The sequence below is a fragment of the Orbicella faveolata genome, unplaced genomic scaffold, assembly GCF_042242905.1.
Source record: "Orbicella faveolata isolate gen_17 unplaced genomic scaffold, um_ofav_v1 contig_13, whole genome shotgun sequence".
Taxonomy (NCBI): domain Eukaryota; kingdom Metazoa; phylum Cnidaria; class Anthozoa; order Scleractinia; family Merulinidae; genus Orbicella; species Orbicella faveolata.
In genome coordinates, this window is record NW_028301540.1 from 25,194,877 (window position 1) to 25,212,563 (window position 17,687).

A 17,687-nucleotide genomic window follows, 5' to 3' on the forward strand; every position below is an offset into this window, starting at 1 on the left:
AGGAGAAGAGTCCGGAAGCTCTTAATAATTCTGTTGCTTTTTATTTTTATTTCGCCTTCTTTGCGTTTTATTTTGTTGATGTACTCGTCCTTTTTGTCACTGCAAGCTTTAAAAGTCCTACAAACCAGGTAACTATATTGGTTGAGAACAAATTCTGCCTAGTTCAGCCTTTCTCTACAATGCCAACAGTAGTAACATTCGAGTAACAAGTCAACTTCATTTTTTGCTCAAATAGAACCACGTCTAGGACAATACAAATGTTAAAACTTTCTCATTGTAACAATTGTTCTCCGAGGAGCAACGACGAAGATACAGCTATTCATGTCATAGGAAAAGCAATGGATTTTTAAGGTCTGTCTGCTCTGGATGTACCCCCGCGATTTTCACTGGACTGGATCCCAGCGTGATTTTTTGACGGGCGGTTTTGGTGGTTTGGGCGCTTTAGGCCTGTCGGGAGGTTTGGCAGTGCTGTGATGACTTCTGGCGTCCCACGTGTTGGAGGTGGAGGAGGCGGCGGCGCAGAAGTGAGAATTGTACTGCGCCTGGTGAACGAGAGTATTACAAAACGTGACTGAAGCGTGACAGAAGCTGCCATAAACGTGACTTAGTTCATCTACGTGACAGTATGTCACGGTTTACTATTATCAATGTCATTTCAAAGTTAACAGTTTGCTAGAGGGGAAGGGCAAGAAATAAACTCGAAAGAAACAACGACGGAAAAAAAGAAATGTAATTTAGACAAATTATGTGTGATGAACTTGAAAAAATATAAGTTTGGTTTGATCTTTTAAAGAGGCGTCGTCCGTGACGTATCAACCTTAAGCTAGCGTAATAGTAGCGTGACGGTATCGTGATCTTGTCTTTGTCATATTGAAGTAGCGTAACTTACCAACTTTAAAATGACATCACGTAACGTTTCCTAACGCACTAAGAATGGAGGGATGGAAAATAAGTACCTGGAAGGCGGCTTTGAGAGCTGATGTTCGATCGTTCCTTGCTGTAGAACCGAACACTCCGCCTGACGCTGAGGAAGATGGCGGACGAAATGAAGACTTGGACGAAGACGATGACACGGAAGACCATTGCGGATAAGTTGAATCTGAGTGGGAATGCTGTGCTCCTCTGTCATCACCAACATGGTTGTCCTGTGGGAAAAAAAACAAGAAAATCCTTAACTTTTCTGTTCTCTAGAAACTCACTGGTAGCTTTCTATTCGTAGTTGCGTGGCTTAGATCCAACTGAATTCTCAGTTGTCTCGAGGGATTATCGCCCAAAGCAGAGACGCCAAAGTGCTGAAAAAAAACTCTACATCACTCCTTGTGAACATTTGTGCATATGGAATTTGAAAATTGTCCTTTCTTAATGGAAAAACTTTTAACTTAAAGCAAATGAGGTGTTTGCAAAACGGTTTAAAGGACTGTGGTCAACCAAAACCAAAGCTGTGGCCACATCCGAGAACCAACGCAGTGAACCAATCAGAGCTCGTAACATAAACGTGCTAGTCGTGCTTAGCGCGGGAAAATGCGCACGGTCGAGTCGCAATTGGTTTCAGTTAAGCTCCTTATTGGCTGAAAATATATTAGCACCGTTCTGATTGGTTTCAGTTCACCCTGAGCACGCGAGATCTTTCCTCTTCGTCGCCAATCAAATATCTTATTCCGTTACCCTTTAAACACCAAAGCAAACTTTACAACTCACCAAATTCCGCACCAGATCTCCTGAAAAGTTTTGGTCCGCAGACGTAAGGAGCGTATATGCCACACCCTTTTCGCCTGTACAAAGAGAACAAAAACATGGTCTCAAATCGCCCCGTTCATTATCAAACAAAACATAACCGCAAGAAAAATTGTCTATAGAGGTTTTGCACGGCAGCCATGTTGCATGACAGGAACAATAGATTCCTTTTCCTATGGGACAAAAATGTTCTTTCTAATGCAAAACATTTTCATTGTTCCTACCATGCAACATGGCTGCCGTGCAAAACCTCTGTAACCCACTCCTCGGCATTATGTAATAAGTCGAATAATACCTTGTATTGTGATTGGTTCTTACTTATGATCTATTGGAGGACAGACGTATAGATGAGGTCATTGACAATTTTTGTTTCTTTACTGTATAAAAAAGATGGATTTCATGTTGCCGTGCGTCTGTTCAGTAACAGATCACAGAAGACGTCAAAATGTGGTAAGAACATTACTAACACACACGCCTAATGGTTCTTTATTTTTCTTGCCACATTTTGACGTCATTCGCGATTACTTAGGGTGCGTTCCTTTGGGGTTATCAGGATTAGGATCAGTGATCCAAGATGGTGCATCAAAGGAAACGAACTCTGGTCACGGATTCATCGGTTCCTTTGATGCACTAAGATCCGAGTGATCTTGGGTCACTGATCCTGATCAAGATCACCCCAAAGGAACGCACCCATTCAGAAGAGACACATGGCAACATGTAATCTATTGGTAAAATAGTTATCGAGTACAATCTAAAACGGTCTTGAAGAGCAGTAATATGAACGAAGGCGACTGCAATGAAAACTTACCTGCTCTTCCAGTTCGACCAATCCTGTGCGTGTGTGTGTGAATGTCGCGTGCAACGTCATAATTTACGACAGTCTTGATTGACGGGATGTCCAAGCCACGTGCTATGAAGGAATGATATTAACACGTGTACTCGTTTTAATTTAACTTATTTTTGTTCACTTAATTTCTAATTTCTATGTTGAGTACAAATAAAGTTCTTGTTGTTGTTGTTACGTGAGAGCACAAACGCTCAACTTTCTGAAAAGATTTTGAATCGACGGTCAACAGTTATTATGTGTTTTGCTGAGTTCAGGGTTTGCCGAGCTCTTCTGCGATTGGTTTAAAAAAGAATCAATCATGATAAGCCAATCAGAGCTTACTTTTTAACCCAATCACGTGCGCAACGCAAGCCAACTATGACTTATGGCGTAAGCAGCTTTTCCCGCGCTTTTTTCCCACGCTTTTGCGACAGCTGTGTTCTTGCGCTGAGCTTTGACTGGTTCATTGCTTTATTTTAGACATCTATTTACCCTCGGTAAGTGATGATGGAGGGGACATAACGTTTGCAACATTTCGGCACTTTTGGGCCAATGGATAGGGTCCAGGGACCCGTTCGTCGAAGGTCCCGAAACGTTTTCGCAACCAGAAAGCAGTAGCAAAATCTCAAACCTTATGATTACAGAGCTGTTTTATTCACATAGCACTATCATTAATATCAACAGAGGTTCTCTTCATAGAAGAAGTTTCAGGCGTGCACACCTCTCTGTTTTTCAGATACAGATTAATTAAAAATGGCTTTGCGGGCCTGAAAAGTTTCCAGGGCTTTCAATGAGAAACGGCCCCTGGGCCGGGATGTTTAAAGCCCGATTAAGCTAACCCAGGAGTGGTGAGAATTCGGATTTCATTTTTGTAACTTTTCGGTGAGGTTTTCTCTTTACACTGTTTGTCATTTAGTCTTGAGTTTGAATAATCTCCAACTTCACAAAACATAGGCTGTGAAAAACATTTTTACTCAAGGAAAATTAATACTTCGGCTACCTTCCAATCCTGGGTTAGCGTTAACCAGTTTTCGAACAACCAGGCCCTAGGGTGTATAGCGGTCAAATGGGACTTGAACACTGACCTCCGAATTTCAAATTAATCCGGCGCCTGAACCACATGGCGCTGAAACCGTTTCTCTACTTACAAAAACACAAAGAATAGATTGTTTCTTACCAGCCACATCGGTGGCAACCAAAATAGGAATCTCCTGTTTCTTGAACGAGTTGATAACTTTATTTCCCTCGAACTGGTCCATGTCTCCATGCAGCAAAACCACTAAAGACAGCAACATGTATCATTAGTAAGAAACATAACAGACTAGAGGAATTTAAAACGCCTTTACCCAGTCAGTTCTCGACTGTGAACAAAGTCATCGGTAACAATAGAGCGAGTATGTCAAGCAAGCAATCGATGAAAAACCTCGAAAACGTTTCATGGTTACTGTCAACGCAACAGTGACAGACATCGGCATGTCGCGATCATCTTCGTTGGCAGCAGTTTCCCGTTAAATGAAAGAGCCTTGCACGAAAAGGATTTCCTCGCAAAAGCGGCGGCATATGAAGTAAACGCTAACGAGTACTACAAAAAGCAATAATTGTCGACTTGTTTTAGATATAGTCGTCGACAACACAGTCTAGGCTTGTTTGGAATCGCCGCCCTAAAACAACTAGAGAGAGATTTAACAAAGCGAAAGAACTTTCCCGAAGAAATCCCGTTCTTCATTTCTAGAAAAGCATTCTCCTTGATCGGAGATCTGTTGACTCGTCGCCATGCAATCCTTGTGGAGGAACGATCGTGCAACTGGCAAAAACAGCTTTTTCAAAAGAAGCTACCACGGGAAAATCAAGGGAGATATTATTTTGAAGCTACGCCAACACTCTGTAGACCATAAGATATGCTAAGCGCACTGAACAAACCTTCAAAATCTTTGGTCTTAAGTTTTCCGGCGAGTTCCTCACTGTTGGCCTTTTTCGTTACGAAGATAAGTACACTGCCAGCTAAAGTAGGAAAAAGGGAAAGAAACTTAATTAGCACTAACTGAAAAGTTCTTTCCCCTAAAACTTAATTTCGAAAACACCCCAAAGCTTAAAGTAGCTAAAAGGTCAATCATACCAGAATCATACTGAAGAAAGCCCGGCCGAATTAGATTTAGAATTAGAATCAGACCACCCTATTCAACTGTCTATCATTCAAGCGACGGACAAACGAGAAAAAAGCTGATACGTTTGTCAAGATAAACTTTAAGAGCACCTCTCCAATAGTGTTTTCACATGACTTAGCAACAATATTGGTGCTCCAAAACAAAGAAACGGCAGTCAGTTAGTGTTCCAAACCAATTCTGATACATGTAGTTGACTCGGGCTGCGCCCTCGTCAACCATCACGCAATAGAAATCTCGAGCTCATAATCCAATTGTTTCATATATGACTGAGAAAAATACTTCATTCAAATATCACTCATAGTGTAATCCTTAATTGCACCGGCTTACATACAATTACCTGTACTTACAGGTTGATAAAAGAAAATAGCAAGGAATTATCAGAGTGTTGTTTTGAAAGTAACTAAATGCTTCACTTTTTTAGCGAAGGAAAATCCATTTTTTTGACAGTACCTGATGTGAAAGAGACCAGATGTCTTGTCAGCCATGTCCATTTGTCAGTGACACTCGGCGAGATCTCCACAATCTGCGTCACGTCTTCATTTGCCTGAATTGTCAAACCGAAAACGTCAAACGGTTAAGTCCATCACAGATTGTCAGACTGCTCGATTGCGAATGCCAAAACAAAGAACGCGCTTACCGTTCTTAGCGCTTACCTCGCCAAGTTCTCCCACGACCACTCGGATAGGATCCGTTAGGATATCCCGACAAAGCATTTCAACTTTCTTCTTGAACGTCGCACTGAAGAGCAATGCTACGAACAAGATTATGACAAGAACGTTCATGCCAGCTATACAACTGAATTTAGGCAGGTAAAGAAATAATTGCTAGGAATTAACCGCTACTAGGTCAAGGTGGGTGTGGAAGGCCAAGGCGTATTGGTTACCGCGATCGTATCTAGATGGAGCAGGTTCGGGTTGGGGTCTTCTGAAGACACTTAACTTTCAGAGTGCCTATCTCAGCCTGTATTCGGAACCGGAACATTAAATAAACCGGGGAGGGGCGGGAAGCGGGGGGTTTGAACAAAGAAGAATATTATTCAACCCGGGAGAAGTAGAAATACCCCTAGTACCTTCATAATACAGAAGCAAGAAATAAGTGAAATCAAGTGCTGAAAGAGCTACCCCGTGTAAACAAAGTTGACTTTAATTTAATACCATGATGGGCCACTCGGTTCGAGTACAGGCTTTACCAAGGTCTCGAGGATTTTAAAACATGGGTGTGAAATTTATAAATTATGTGGTAAAGCTTACTTTGTCTGTCAGGGCGAACATTGTTTGCAATCGATCTCACTTGTGGCTCTGCGGAACAAACGTTCAATAACATCACAAAGTTAGCTCATGGTTTTGTTGGTCTGCATCACGACCTGTTCTTTATACATCCAGTAGACAAAAACCCTTTCACTTTCACAATCACGCCTTGGTTTAAACAATGCCTTTCTAACATCGAGATTAAAACAAGAAGCAGTACTCTTGTGAAGTACAGCTTGCTTGTGCTGCACGAAGCGGTTACAACTTTGGAGTCTACAAATGAAACCCTAATGTGTGACCATTCGAGTGAAAGCTGTTGAGCTGTCGAACTGTGGTACAAGTAAAACCTGCAATAAACTGTCTGTTATGCTACACAAGGTACACTTTTTTTTTCTAAAAAATATATTCTATAATAATATAGAGGCTAAAATTTGCGAAATTTTTAAGAATATTTTAAGAATAAACCCGAGGCTAAGATTTTGAAAAGAATATTATTTTGTGCGTTGAAAATTTGTAAATACAATACAACTATATGTTTTTAACTAAACCGTATAAAATTCTTCCTTTCTCTAAACGGCAAAACCAGCCAAAAACCAACAAAACCGGCACTAGCCGTATGTTCAAAACTAATAACATTTTGCAAGAAGTTATGTGCGTCATATCACGATCAGGCTTTATTGCCTGCAGTCTGTCCCCAAAATTACTTTACGTCATCAAAGTCAATACTTAGCTCTTATTAACCGGGCTGGAGGTCTGTATGGGAGCATCTTGACCGAGGTCGTGAGTACAGACCGAACGCAGTGAGGTCTGTACACAAAACCGAGGTCAAGATTCTCCCATACAGCCCGAATTAGCTCAGTTAATAAGATGTTTATTATATGGCAAAGGAAAAAACTTTAATTCGTTTGATGTAACTGGTTTGCTGACATCTGCGAACGGCGATGAACTTAACTTAAACCTGCCGAAATTTGCTCGTTCTCTTTACTTTTTTTTTTGTCATCAGGCTTTTTGGCACTTCCATAAATGATTGAGAAGAAAATAAAAGAAAATAGTAAACATTTTTGTATTTTAGTTTGCTACTTTTTCAACGCAAAATGAAACCGGTCTAGATGGGAAAATCTAGACCGCGGTCAATATCGATTTCAGCCAATCAAATTCGTGAATTCGGTAGTTCCCAGTCCTTGTGAGAGACAGCCATATAATACTGTACAAAGGAAATGTCATACGCTATAATCTAAGAATATTCACACGAATATTTTCGGCCTAAAATCGGCAGAAACATAAGAATATTTAGTCTGGACTGGATTAATAATTATTCTCATATAAAAAAGAGCGTAGTACATGCAATTCTGTTACTGAAAGTCTAGTCATAGTGCGTGACCCAGTGACAGCACTGAATGGTACTTTTAAGTCGCACTCTTTGACATTCTGTACACTGTGGTTCTCATTTTAGGGTCTGTCGAAAACAAACTACCATCGAATGTCACCACAATGGGAAGCGCTTTTATCGATTTGTACTTCCAGTGCGCTCAGTCGGGAGAAACGAGACACCGCTCGGGAGAAATGAGACGTACGGTACTGTAGTTCTTTTTTTTTTTTTTTTTTTTTTTTTTTATTTACCAATGACATACGTTACTTGCATTAAAGTTACTTACAGAAGAATAAAATATCTACAATTAACTTACAATCAAAAATAAATATATAATTAGCTTACGATAACAACTCTACAATATACAATGATGAGGAACACACTTATATATTAACTAACAGTACCGAGATTACTGTAGTACTGTACTGTACTGTAGTTCTAAATTTAACATTTGCGAATGAAGCCCCGGATAAGGACCGTTGAAATGGAAGACATGTAGCAGTGAGCCACCTACCAAATCCCATGTCAAACATTCTATCAGCTTCATCAAACACCAAGTATGTAACTCGTTGAAGATTGGTGCTTTTGGCCTTCACATGGTCAATCAGGCGTCCCTAGGGTTGGAGAACGACAAGGTTCATATATACTCAATTAGAGTAGGACTGTTAGAAAGTAAACTCAAATTTCTGTGTAGCACATTACATAGTAGATGTTTTCTCATACTTTGATAACGATATTTTACTCCAACTTACTAGACAGTGTGTTGTGTTTTTAACATGTTTTCAAACTTGTTTTTAGACAAAACACCCTCACAGCGCCTGCACTGTCACTTCCGTACAGTTACAAGTCTAACTGTCTTATGCTGGGCTAAACTGTAAGCAGTCTCCTTTTTGCTCGAAAATCCGTGAGGAAGAATGCAAAACAAGTGAGCGTGCGAGCGTGACATGCAAGCCGCGAGTCGCGCGTGCGTAGGAAGACGAACTGCTTCGCATGTCACGCTCGCATACTGAAGACCGCTTTCTCTGTTGCGCTGCTTCATCCCCACGAGTTTTCACGCAAAAGAGGGACTGTTCGCAGTCTAATGGTGAGTTACACCATGATTGCTTGCATGAAGAAAAGTTAACTATAACCCTATAGAGTACAATAATAAACTTGAACTTTTTTTTTTACTTTTAACTTACTGGAGTAGCCACAACAATTTCTGCTCCCTCTTGAAGTGCTTTGAACTGTTCATACTTGTTACCACCACCAAACACAGCTGCGGCATGGATGTTGTACACGTTTCCAAACCGCCGCGCTTCGACAAAGATCTGCTGGCAAAGTTCTCTTGTAGGAGCACAGATGAGTGCAATGGGCCCGTCGCCAGGCTCGAGCTCAGGTTGATCCATGATATGAACCAGTGCTGGCCACAAGAAAGCTGCTGTCTTGCCAGAACCTGTTTTAGCAATGCCGATGATATCTCGATTACTGAGTGCCATCGGGATAGCCTGAAAAGAGAGTAAGGTTCTTATTAATTTAGGGAGTGGAGAGTTAGTTTATGAAGTAGACGGCTGACACCGATCGAGTGCCAAAGACACAGGCCTCCATGGAGGTCAGGAGGCATGTTCCCCGAGAATAGTTTGAAATCAAGAGGTTCTGAAATGCTATTTTATGCATTCTCTTCGAGATATTTCCCGACAATTTTGGAAAGGATATCAAGGGATTACAAAGACTTTTCTTTTTCAATTTTTATCCTACAGCGCTAGCGTAACTGAAAACATACACCACACCCTGATCCCATGCCCCCTCTCTAGCTACAGCCTTGACTGTCCAGAGACGAGGACAGTCAAGGTTCAGTCACCTTCCAAAAACCCTGTGTTTTTCCCTATATTGCTCTTTACAGCTTACACACGTCTTATTTCCTGAAAAGTAATCGAAGTACGCGTTCTTTTTTTTTCTTATCCTACAGCGCTAGCGTAACTGAAAACATACACCACACCCTGATCCCATGCCCCCTCCCTAGCTACAGCCTTGACTGTCCAGAGACGAGGACAGTCAAGGTTCAGTCACCTTCCAAAAACCCTGTGTTTTTCCCTATATTGCTCTTTACAGCTTACACACGTCTTATTTCCTGAAAAGTAATCGAAGTACGCGTTCTTTGTTTTTTTTTCCTCGCTGGCAGCCGTCACTTAATGAGACCCCTTAGAGAGGATGGCAAGTAATTTGTGCAGATAAAAAGAAAATAGACTTCAAGTACATGTATCGTGGTCATCAATAAATGAAGGCAACAACTGCAATATTTAATTTTGTCTACATAATAAACAGCTGCGAGGATCATTTCTTTGCGTGAAATTTGAAGCCATGCAGTCTTCTTTAAACTAGAATTGCCTAGGTTGCAAAAGGCTTTTGTGAGGAGCATTTTTCCGTCATATATTCTATCCACAGTTCACGTATGAATGCAGTTGTACTAACCACTTGTCATTAACTTGTAACTTATACAACTGAAGCAACTGTTAGTTATCGTAAGAAAACATACTTGTAGGATGTAATCTGTAGCATAAACATGTTATACAGTCAACCCTTGTCTTGCGGACACCCAGCTATTACAGAAACCTTTCTGTAACAGACAGAGACTAAATTTCTGGCCGAAACGGCATAGAAGTGTATGGAAAACAACTTCCGCTTTTAAGGATTCCCACTGGTACCGAATTCCAGACACTTTATGTGGTCCCAAAGTAATATTTTTATTGTTCTTCTTCATGTGTCAAAGGAGATGCGTACTACAGATTAAAAGGAAATGGAAATCTTAAAAGAGAATCATATAGCAGCACAGGGTTTTCAATAAGAATCGGAGTAGGCGGAAAAACTTCAGGAGAAGGCAGTGAAGGTACATCTCGAGCTGAAGGTATGACCTTGGGGTGGGGGTGTACGTGAACGTGCCCCACCTGGGAGATTCTTAAAATTTGGATCTCTTAAAATTCATTTCTGCATTCTGGGGCAAATGCATCTATAATTATAACAAGTTTTTAAACAAAGACTACTGAGCAGCACACGTACAGCAACTGTAGATCTTCTTAACTTCTTTATTTTCTCCTACTGGTTAATTTTGGGGCTCACGGATTCAACATTAAATCCATGACACAAAGTCAAGAAAAAGAAAAAAGTAAAGAACAAATTTCCGAGACCTTTTTGGCCGCTAATTTTGTATGCGTAGCACAAAGGATCAGCGCATAACAAGAGGCACGATCCTTAGGCATACATTACGTACTCAATGCTCAAGGGTTTGCAATGCACTATAGGGCGATTTCAAACACGGTCAGCCATTTGGAAGTTTTCCGATGTGAGCGAATCTCTTACACAGCAAAGAAAAAGGATGGATTGACTTCTTTTCTTACGATGAATGTTTTAGAAGCAAAAATCTTTCAATGCGTATTTCTGGACATAACGTCGGAGAAAATAACCGTTATTGATCGTCAACACAGTGTCACGAAGTTTTGGTTTTGTTTGTACAGATCGTACTTGATATCAACTTGATTTTCCGGTTTTTATATTATGATCAAGTTACTTGTATATATTATACGACACGTGTGATTTTTAGAAGGATATGTTTTCGATCGATCAATAAACGAATTCAAAAATCTACGACTGTAGTTAAGAGTTCACAACACACAGAGAAATGTAGTCACAATTATGGCTATCTACTAAATCAGAATTTTTGGTCGCCAAGATGAAATGTTACCTGCATTGGCGACCGTATCGGTCGTCATCGGTCGCAATTTCGTGCCCTTTAACAATGTATCTAACCAAATTTTATGGATTGACCCGACATTCAAAACGGGGTCAAAATCTTGTACAACGTTTCCAGCTGTATTGTAAATAATGGATTTGCGTCCAAATTTTCCCCTTTAGAACGTGGTGTTAGACAAGGTTTACGTTGTCCTTTGTTCGGGCTGCTATTCATAATTGGCATAGAATTACTTGTAAGAGCTATCAAAAATGACGACAACATAAAAGGCATTAATGTAGGTGAGAAAGTTATTAAAGTCTCTTTATATGCAGATGGCACTATTGTTTTCCTTCGAGACCTTGACTCCGTTGCCCATTAGCTAACTCTACTTCAAAATTAAAAAGATCTTTCCGGTTTGGAAATCAACACAAGCACTGTCACGTCAAGAAGGTATCTGGTTCCCCCCCAGCCTGCCAATTTTTTTTTCCCGCCGTCGCCGGGAGCCTGTTCGCAGACTTCGCAGCCTAGGTTTACCTAAACTAGGGCGATCTGTGAACCGGCGCTATTCACTACTCACTTTTCTGTTTGATCAGGTTGATCAATCACTGTCATTTGCATCCTGTATGTGTTTTTTCCGGCATAGTCAATCGAACGTTCGCAAATCGAACTCAATACTCAGTCGAATTCAATCCGTAGATTGAATTCGATTGAGTTCGGCAAATCAAGCCAAATCGAACTCCGAATTTTCTGTGAGTTCGATTTCCGAACCAATCGAACTCAATCGAACAAATCAAACCGAATGGAACTCCATCCATTAGAGTGTATTTGATTGGGTTCGGCAGCCGAACTCAATCAAACGGAATCCAATGGATTGCGTTCGATTGTGTTCGGTGAGTAAATTCGCTTGAACAAAGATTATTACATGTATGTGGTCTCGAAAACACGAAAAACATGAGTCATTCTGAATTAATTCGAGCTCGGAAAACTTGTCATTGATTTTCAACAAAAATAAACACCAGTTTTACAAAAAATCAAGACCTCGGAAATCAAAAGTTCGATTTATATGTCACGCAACGTGTTAACAAATCGTAGTTTATTATGTAAACACCAGTGAAATATCAGGATTTTTTCCTTTTACTAAAAAATCAAATCTTCATAGCGAGCAGTGACGATACTATTTTTCTCTTTCTCACTGTAAAGATATCATTCCTTTTTGATAACATTTTTTTTGTCCCTTTAACTACACTTAACTTTGCTGATGTATGATCGAAACTTCTTCGGATCTTCTTCGGTCGTCTTCGGCCATCTTAAGCAATCTTTGGCAATCCTCGGGAAATGTTCGGGAATGTTCGGAAAATGTTTAGAAGCGTTCGTCTGGCATTCGGAACAATTTTGGAAAATCTTCGCACATCTTCGGAAAGTGGTCGGAAATCTTCGGAAAATCGTCAAAAACGTCGTCATTAGTATGTTTATATAGTAAACAGAATATTACATGCCCGCTTGCGGATACGAATTGTATCTTCTCGTGTTCAACTCGATATCTGACTCGTTCGATATTAGAATTAATTTTAAAATTTTATTACTTACTTTCAAAGCCCTCTATGGCATGGCACCAAGTTACATCATTGATTTAATTCATATTAAGACTATTACACGCTATTCGCTACGCTCTACTGAAGGTGTTTTATTAAAGCATCCTTCGGGGAGAATGAAAAAGTCATTTGGTGACAGATCCTTCAGTGTGGCTGCACCCACTCTGTGGAGCGCTCTTCCTGTTAGCCTCCGCATGATCAAATGTATTTCCACTTTTAAGTCAAATCTTAAAACTTATCTTTTTAAATTAGCTTTTAATATTTCTTAAATATGTATATATAATAAATGATGTAGTGTTTTTTATTATTATTATTATTATTAAATTTTATTGTAGATTTTTAATACTTGTATAGTTTTAGGTTATTTATTGTTGTAATGCGCTTTTGATCACCTGGTATGTTAAAAAGCGCACTATAAATCAATAAATTATTAATTATTAAAATTATTATTCAACTCGATATCTGACTCGTTCGAGTTATACACTCGAAGGTAAAATTTGCACCCACGCGCGGGCATGTAATATCGTCTATTTATACAAGGGACCTCCTCATTGGCATGAACTTTGACACTATGATGTATCTGTCTGTAAAACCTTGGCTGTTGATGAAAAATGTTGATTTTAGTAATAGACAGAGGTTGAAAGTCAGTTAGTGAAATCACTTAGGGTATATATATTAAAGTGATGACGGCGTCGAAAGCACTCATAATCTTTGATTACCACTAGTTGTGGGAGAATTACGGCCGAGTGTCGGTTTCGACGCTTGGGCAAACGCTGGGTTTATCGCCAGCTCACACACTGAGTGAAGGACACTCGACTGCTGTACAATCAACTAAATCTACTTTATCGCTTGCATCAAGGTTCTTATTTACACAATGATAGCTAACTTATACGTGATACAAAATACAGAGGATAATAACAGTTTCCTTTGGCATAGACAACTTAATTAACCGCGCGGCCATGGGCCGAGCGCGGTTCATGGTTTACCCGTGGTCTTTTTAACCGCGCGGCCATGGGCCGAGCGCGGTTCATGGTTTACCCGTGGTTTTTTTTTTTTTCGACTTCGGTGCGAGCAGACCCAAGCTTCCACTCGGCCAAATTTTGAGTCACGCAACCTGTGATGTTTACTCGCCAAAAGCTGTTGAAACAATAAATCTCATCTTTCGCGGGAATAAATTAAAAACCCAGCGCTCGTCAAAAATTATATTTTTTTACCAGAAACTTAGCTCGGAACATATACATATTTATATTTGTTTGAATCGTCGATGAAATGACCTTTACCGGATATTTTTTCCTTCGGGGTCAACCGAAACCTCAGATTACAAAATCACGCCGAACCCACATGTTGCAAAAAAATCTCTTCAAAACCCTGACTTCGAAGCGATATAACACTTCAGCGTTAATAGCTAGCACACATCGGCAGGCGGTAAATCTATTCGTTAACAATCCAGCTTTATCGTGTTAAAATTTCAGCGAAATCGAACAAAACCAGAATTAATTAGAATTTTTTTGTGACCTCACTTCCCAGACTTGTCCTAACAAAGGAAGCAACGGTCGCCCATAGCAACCGAAAAACACGAAGATAACAAAGCCGATGTTTCGGCCAAAAAACTCCACAATTATCGCCTGAGAGTTTAAACTTGAATGGGAACATCTTTTTCGAACCTTTTTCAACTGATTTAGACGAAAGACTGGCCTCGGCGGGCTACAAAAACGACAAAGAGAAAAAACAGAACAAGACAGCAGAACAAGCCGATAATATTTCATCGCGTGGCTTTCGACACGAAAACGAAAATACAGCTTACTTCTGGATAAATTCAGCCTTAGAAGCCAGCAACCGGTCCCAAATTACTTTCTGTATCCTTACAAATGTCCTGATTTCCATCTCCGAAAGATTTTGCCCCAATTTTGAGCAAATAAACATTTCGCCGGCGGCGACCGCCATTACGGTGGCTTGCATACTAAATTAGCTAACTTAACAAAATTCTCCCGAGGGGGGGGGATACGACAAATTTGGTGAGAATCAAAAGTAACGCCAATTTTCTGTCACGTTTTCAATCTGTGGTCACTGGAGTGACCAAAATCGATACATCGGTCGGGATAGGGTTTTTTTATGACTTGTGTGACTACTTTGCTAGCCCTTTACTCGTGGAAAACACCAATTAAATTTAATCATGACTTTTAAGAAAGAAAGCTGTTGTTAATAGTGTTATTATTGTGTCGTTGATATCGTTCATGCCCATACATATCCCGAAGAAAGTTCTAGATTAAGACCATTACGTCATCGGAGATTTGTCAACGGCTACCACTGATGGTGCAATAATACAGTTTGTGTTGATCAAGTGATGTGATGTCTACAGTAAGAAAAGAATCATCAATGACTGCTTTGGAATGTGCACTGCGTTCCGACGGTAGTGCTAAGCAAACAGTTAAATTTTAAAAGCGCGGTTATAAGATCTAACAGATCTTCTTGTTTTTTTCGACTTCGGTGCGAGCAGACCCAAGCTTCCACTCGGCCAAATTTTGAGTCACGCAACCTGTGATGTTTACTCGCCAAAAGCTGTTGAAACAATAAATCTCATCTTTCGCGGGAATAAATTAAAAACCCAGCGCTCGTCAAAAATTATATTTTTTCAGCAGAAATTTAGCTCGGAACATATACATATTTATATTTGTTTGAATCGTCGATGAAATGACCTTTTCCGGATATTTTTTCCTTCGGGGTCAACCGAAACCTCAGATTACAAAATCACGCCGAACCCACATGTTGCAAAAAAATCTCTTCAAAACCCTGACTTTGAAGCGATATTACACTTCAGCTTTAATAGCTAGCACACATCGGCAGGCGGTAAATCTATTCGTTAACAATCCAGCTTTATCGTGTTAAAATTTCAGCGAAATCGAACAAAACCAGAATTAATTAGAATTTTTTTGTGACCTCACTTCCCAGACTTGTCCTAACAAAGGAAGCAACGGTCGCCCATAGCAACCGAAAAGCACGAAGATAACAAAGCCGACGTTTCGGCCAAAAAACTCCACAATTATCGCCTGAGAGTTTAAACTTGAATGGGAACATCTTTTTCGAACCTTTTTCAACTGATTTAGACGAAAGACTGGCCTCGGCGGGCTACAAAAACGACAAAGAGAAAAAACAGAACAAGACAGCAGAACAAGCCGATAATATTTCATCGCGTGGCTTTCGACACGAAAACGAAAATACAGCTTACTTCTGGATAAATTCAGCCTTAGAAGCCAGCAACCGGTCCCAAATTACTTTCTGTATCCTTACAAATGTCCTGATTTCCATCTCCGAAAGATTTTGCCCCAATTTTGAGCAAATAAACATTTCGCCGGCGGCGACCGCAATTACGGTGGCTTGCATACTAAATTAGCTAACTTTACAAAATTCTCCCGAGGGGGGGGGGATACGACAAATTTGGTGAGAATCAAAAGTAACGCCAATTTTCTGTCACGTTTTCAATCTGTGGTCACTGGAGTGACCAAAATCGATACATCGGTCGGGATAGGGTTTTTTTATGACTTGTGTGACTACTTTGCTAGCCCTTTACTCGTGGAAAACACCAATTAAATTTAATCATGACTTTTAAGAAAGAAAGCTGTTGTTAATAGTGTTATTATTGTGTCGTTGATATCGTTCATGCCCATACGTATTCCGAAGAAAGTTCTAGATTAAGACCATTAAGTCATCGGAGATTTGTCAACGGCTACCACTGATGGTGCAATAATACAGTTTGTGTTGATCAAGTGATGTGATGGCTACAGTAAGAAAAGAATCATCAATGACTGCTTTGGAATGTGCGCTGCGTTCCGACGGTAGTGCTAAGTGAACAGTTAAATTTTAAAAGCGCGGTTATAAGATCTAACAGATCTTCTTGTTTCGTCTTGTTTGCGACCAGAGCCAAGCTTTCACTCGGCCAAATTTTGAGTCACGCAACCTGTGATGTTTACTCGCCAAAAGCTGTTGAAACATTAATAAATCTCATCTCCGATACTGACTTTCGCGGGAAAAAATTAAAAACCCAGCGTTCGTCAAAAATTATATTTTTTCAGCAGAAATTTCGCTCGGAACATATACATATTTATATTCGTTTGATTCGTCGATGAAATGACCTTTTTCGGATATTTTTTCCTTCGGGGTCAACAAAAACCTCCGATTACAAAATCACGCCGAACCCACACGTTGCAAAAAAATCTCTTCGAAACCCTGATTTCGAAGCGATATATCACTTAAGCGTTAATAGCTACCACACATTGGCAGGCGGTAAATCTTTCCTTAACAATCCAGCTTTATCGTGTTAAAATTTCATAGAAATCGAACAAAACCAGAATTAATTAGAATTTTTTGTGACCTCACTCCCTAGACTTGACCTAACAAAGGAAGCCATGGTCGCCCATAGCAACCGAAAAACACGAAGATAACAAAGCTGACGTTTCGGCCAAACAACTCCAGAATTATCGGCTGAGAGCTTAAACTTGAATGGGAACATCTTTTTCGAACTTTTTTCAACTGATTTAGACGAAAGACTGGCCTCGGCGGACTACAAAAAAGACCAAGAGAAAAAACAGAACAAGACAGCAGAAAAAGCCGATAATATTAATTCATCGCGTGGCTTTCGGCACGAAAACGAGAATACAGCTTACTTCTGGATAAATTCAGTCTTAGAAGCCAGCAACTGGTCCCAAATTACTTTCTGTATCCTTACAAATGTCTTGACTTCTATCTCCGAAAGATTTGGCCGCAATTTTTGAGCAAATAAACATTTCGTCGACGGTGACCGCCATTACGTTGGCTTGCATACTAAATTAGCTAACTTGACAAAATTCTCCCGCGGGGGGGATATGACGAAAAGAGCTGAAAGATGGCCTATAATTGGCTAATGATGAGATCATCCCACTGTCCAAATTTGGTGAGAATCGAAAGTAACGCCAATTTTCTGTCACGTTTTCAATCTGTGGTCACTGGAGTGACCAAAATCGATACATCGGTCGCGATAGAGTATTATTATTAAATTATATGACTTGTGTGAC

General features: G+C 40.1%; 2 protein-coding genes across 2 annotated transcripts in view; both read right to left on the minus strand.

Annotated features, from left to right (window-relative positions):
* Positions 1-19: 19 nt before the first annotated feature.
* The window catches only part of LOC110058618 (ATP-dependent RNA helicase DDX42-like), a 96,896-nt gene continuing 79,228 nt past the window's right edge, over positions 20-17,687 (minus strand). Inside the window, exons 19-20 of the mRNA XM_089285132.1 lie at positions 957-1,145; positions 20-542 (exon numbers count right to left, since the gene is read on the minus strand). Coding sequence (XP_089141258.1) covers positions 384-542; positions 957-1,145 — 348 coding nt within the window. The 3' untranslated portion in view covers positions 20-383. The remainder of the gene's footprint in view (positions 543-956; positions 1,146-17,687) is intronic.
* Positions 1,645-8,834, minus strand: LOC149115774 (ATP-dependent RNA helicase DDX42-like). The gene is made up of 9 exons (XM_089285147.1): positions 8,523-8,834; positions 7,856-7,955; positions 5,976-6,023; positions 5,379-5,476; positions 5,176-5,269; positions 4,481-4,561; positions 3,738-3,839; positions 2,543-2,644; positions 1,645-1,772 (listed from the first exon to the last, which is right to left on the minus strand). Exons 1-9 carry the CDS (start codon positions 8,817-8,819, stop codon positions 1,669-1,671), a joined length of 1,026 nt encoding a protein of 341 aa, XP_089141273.1. The 5' UTR covers positions 8,820-8,834; the 3' UTR covers positions 1,645-1,668.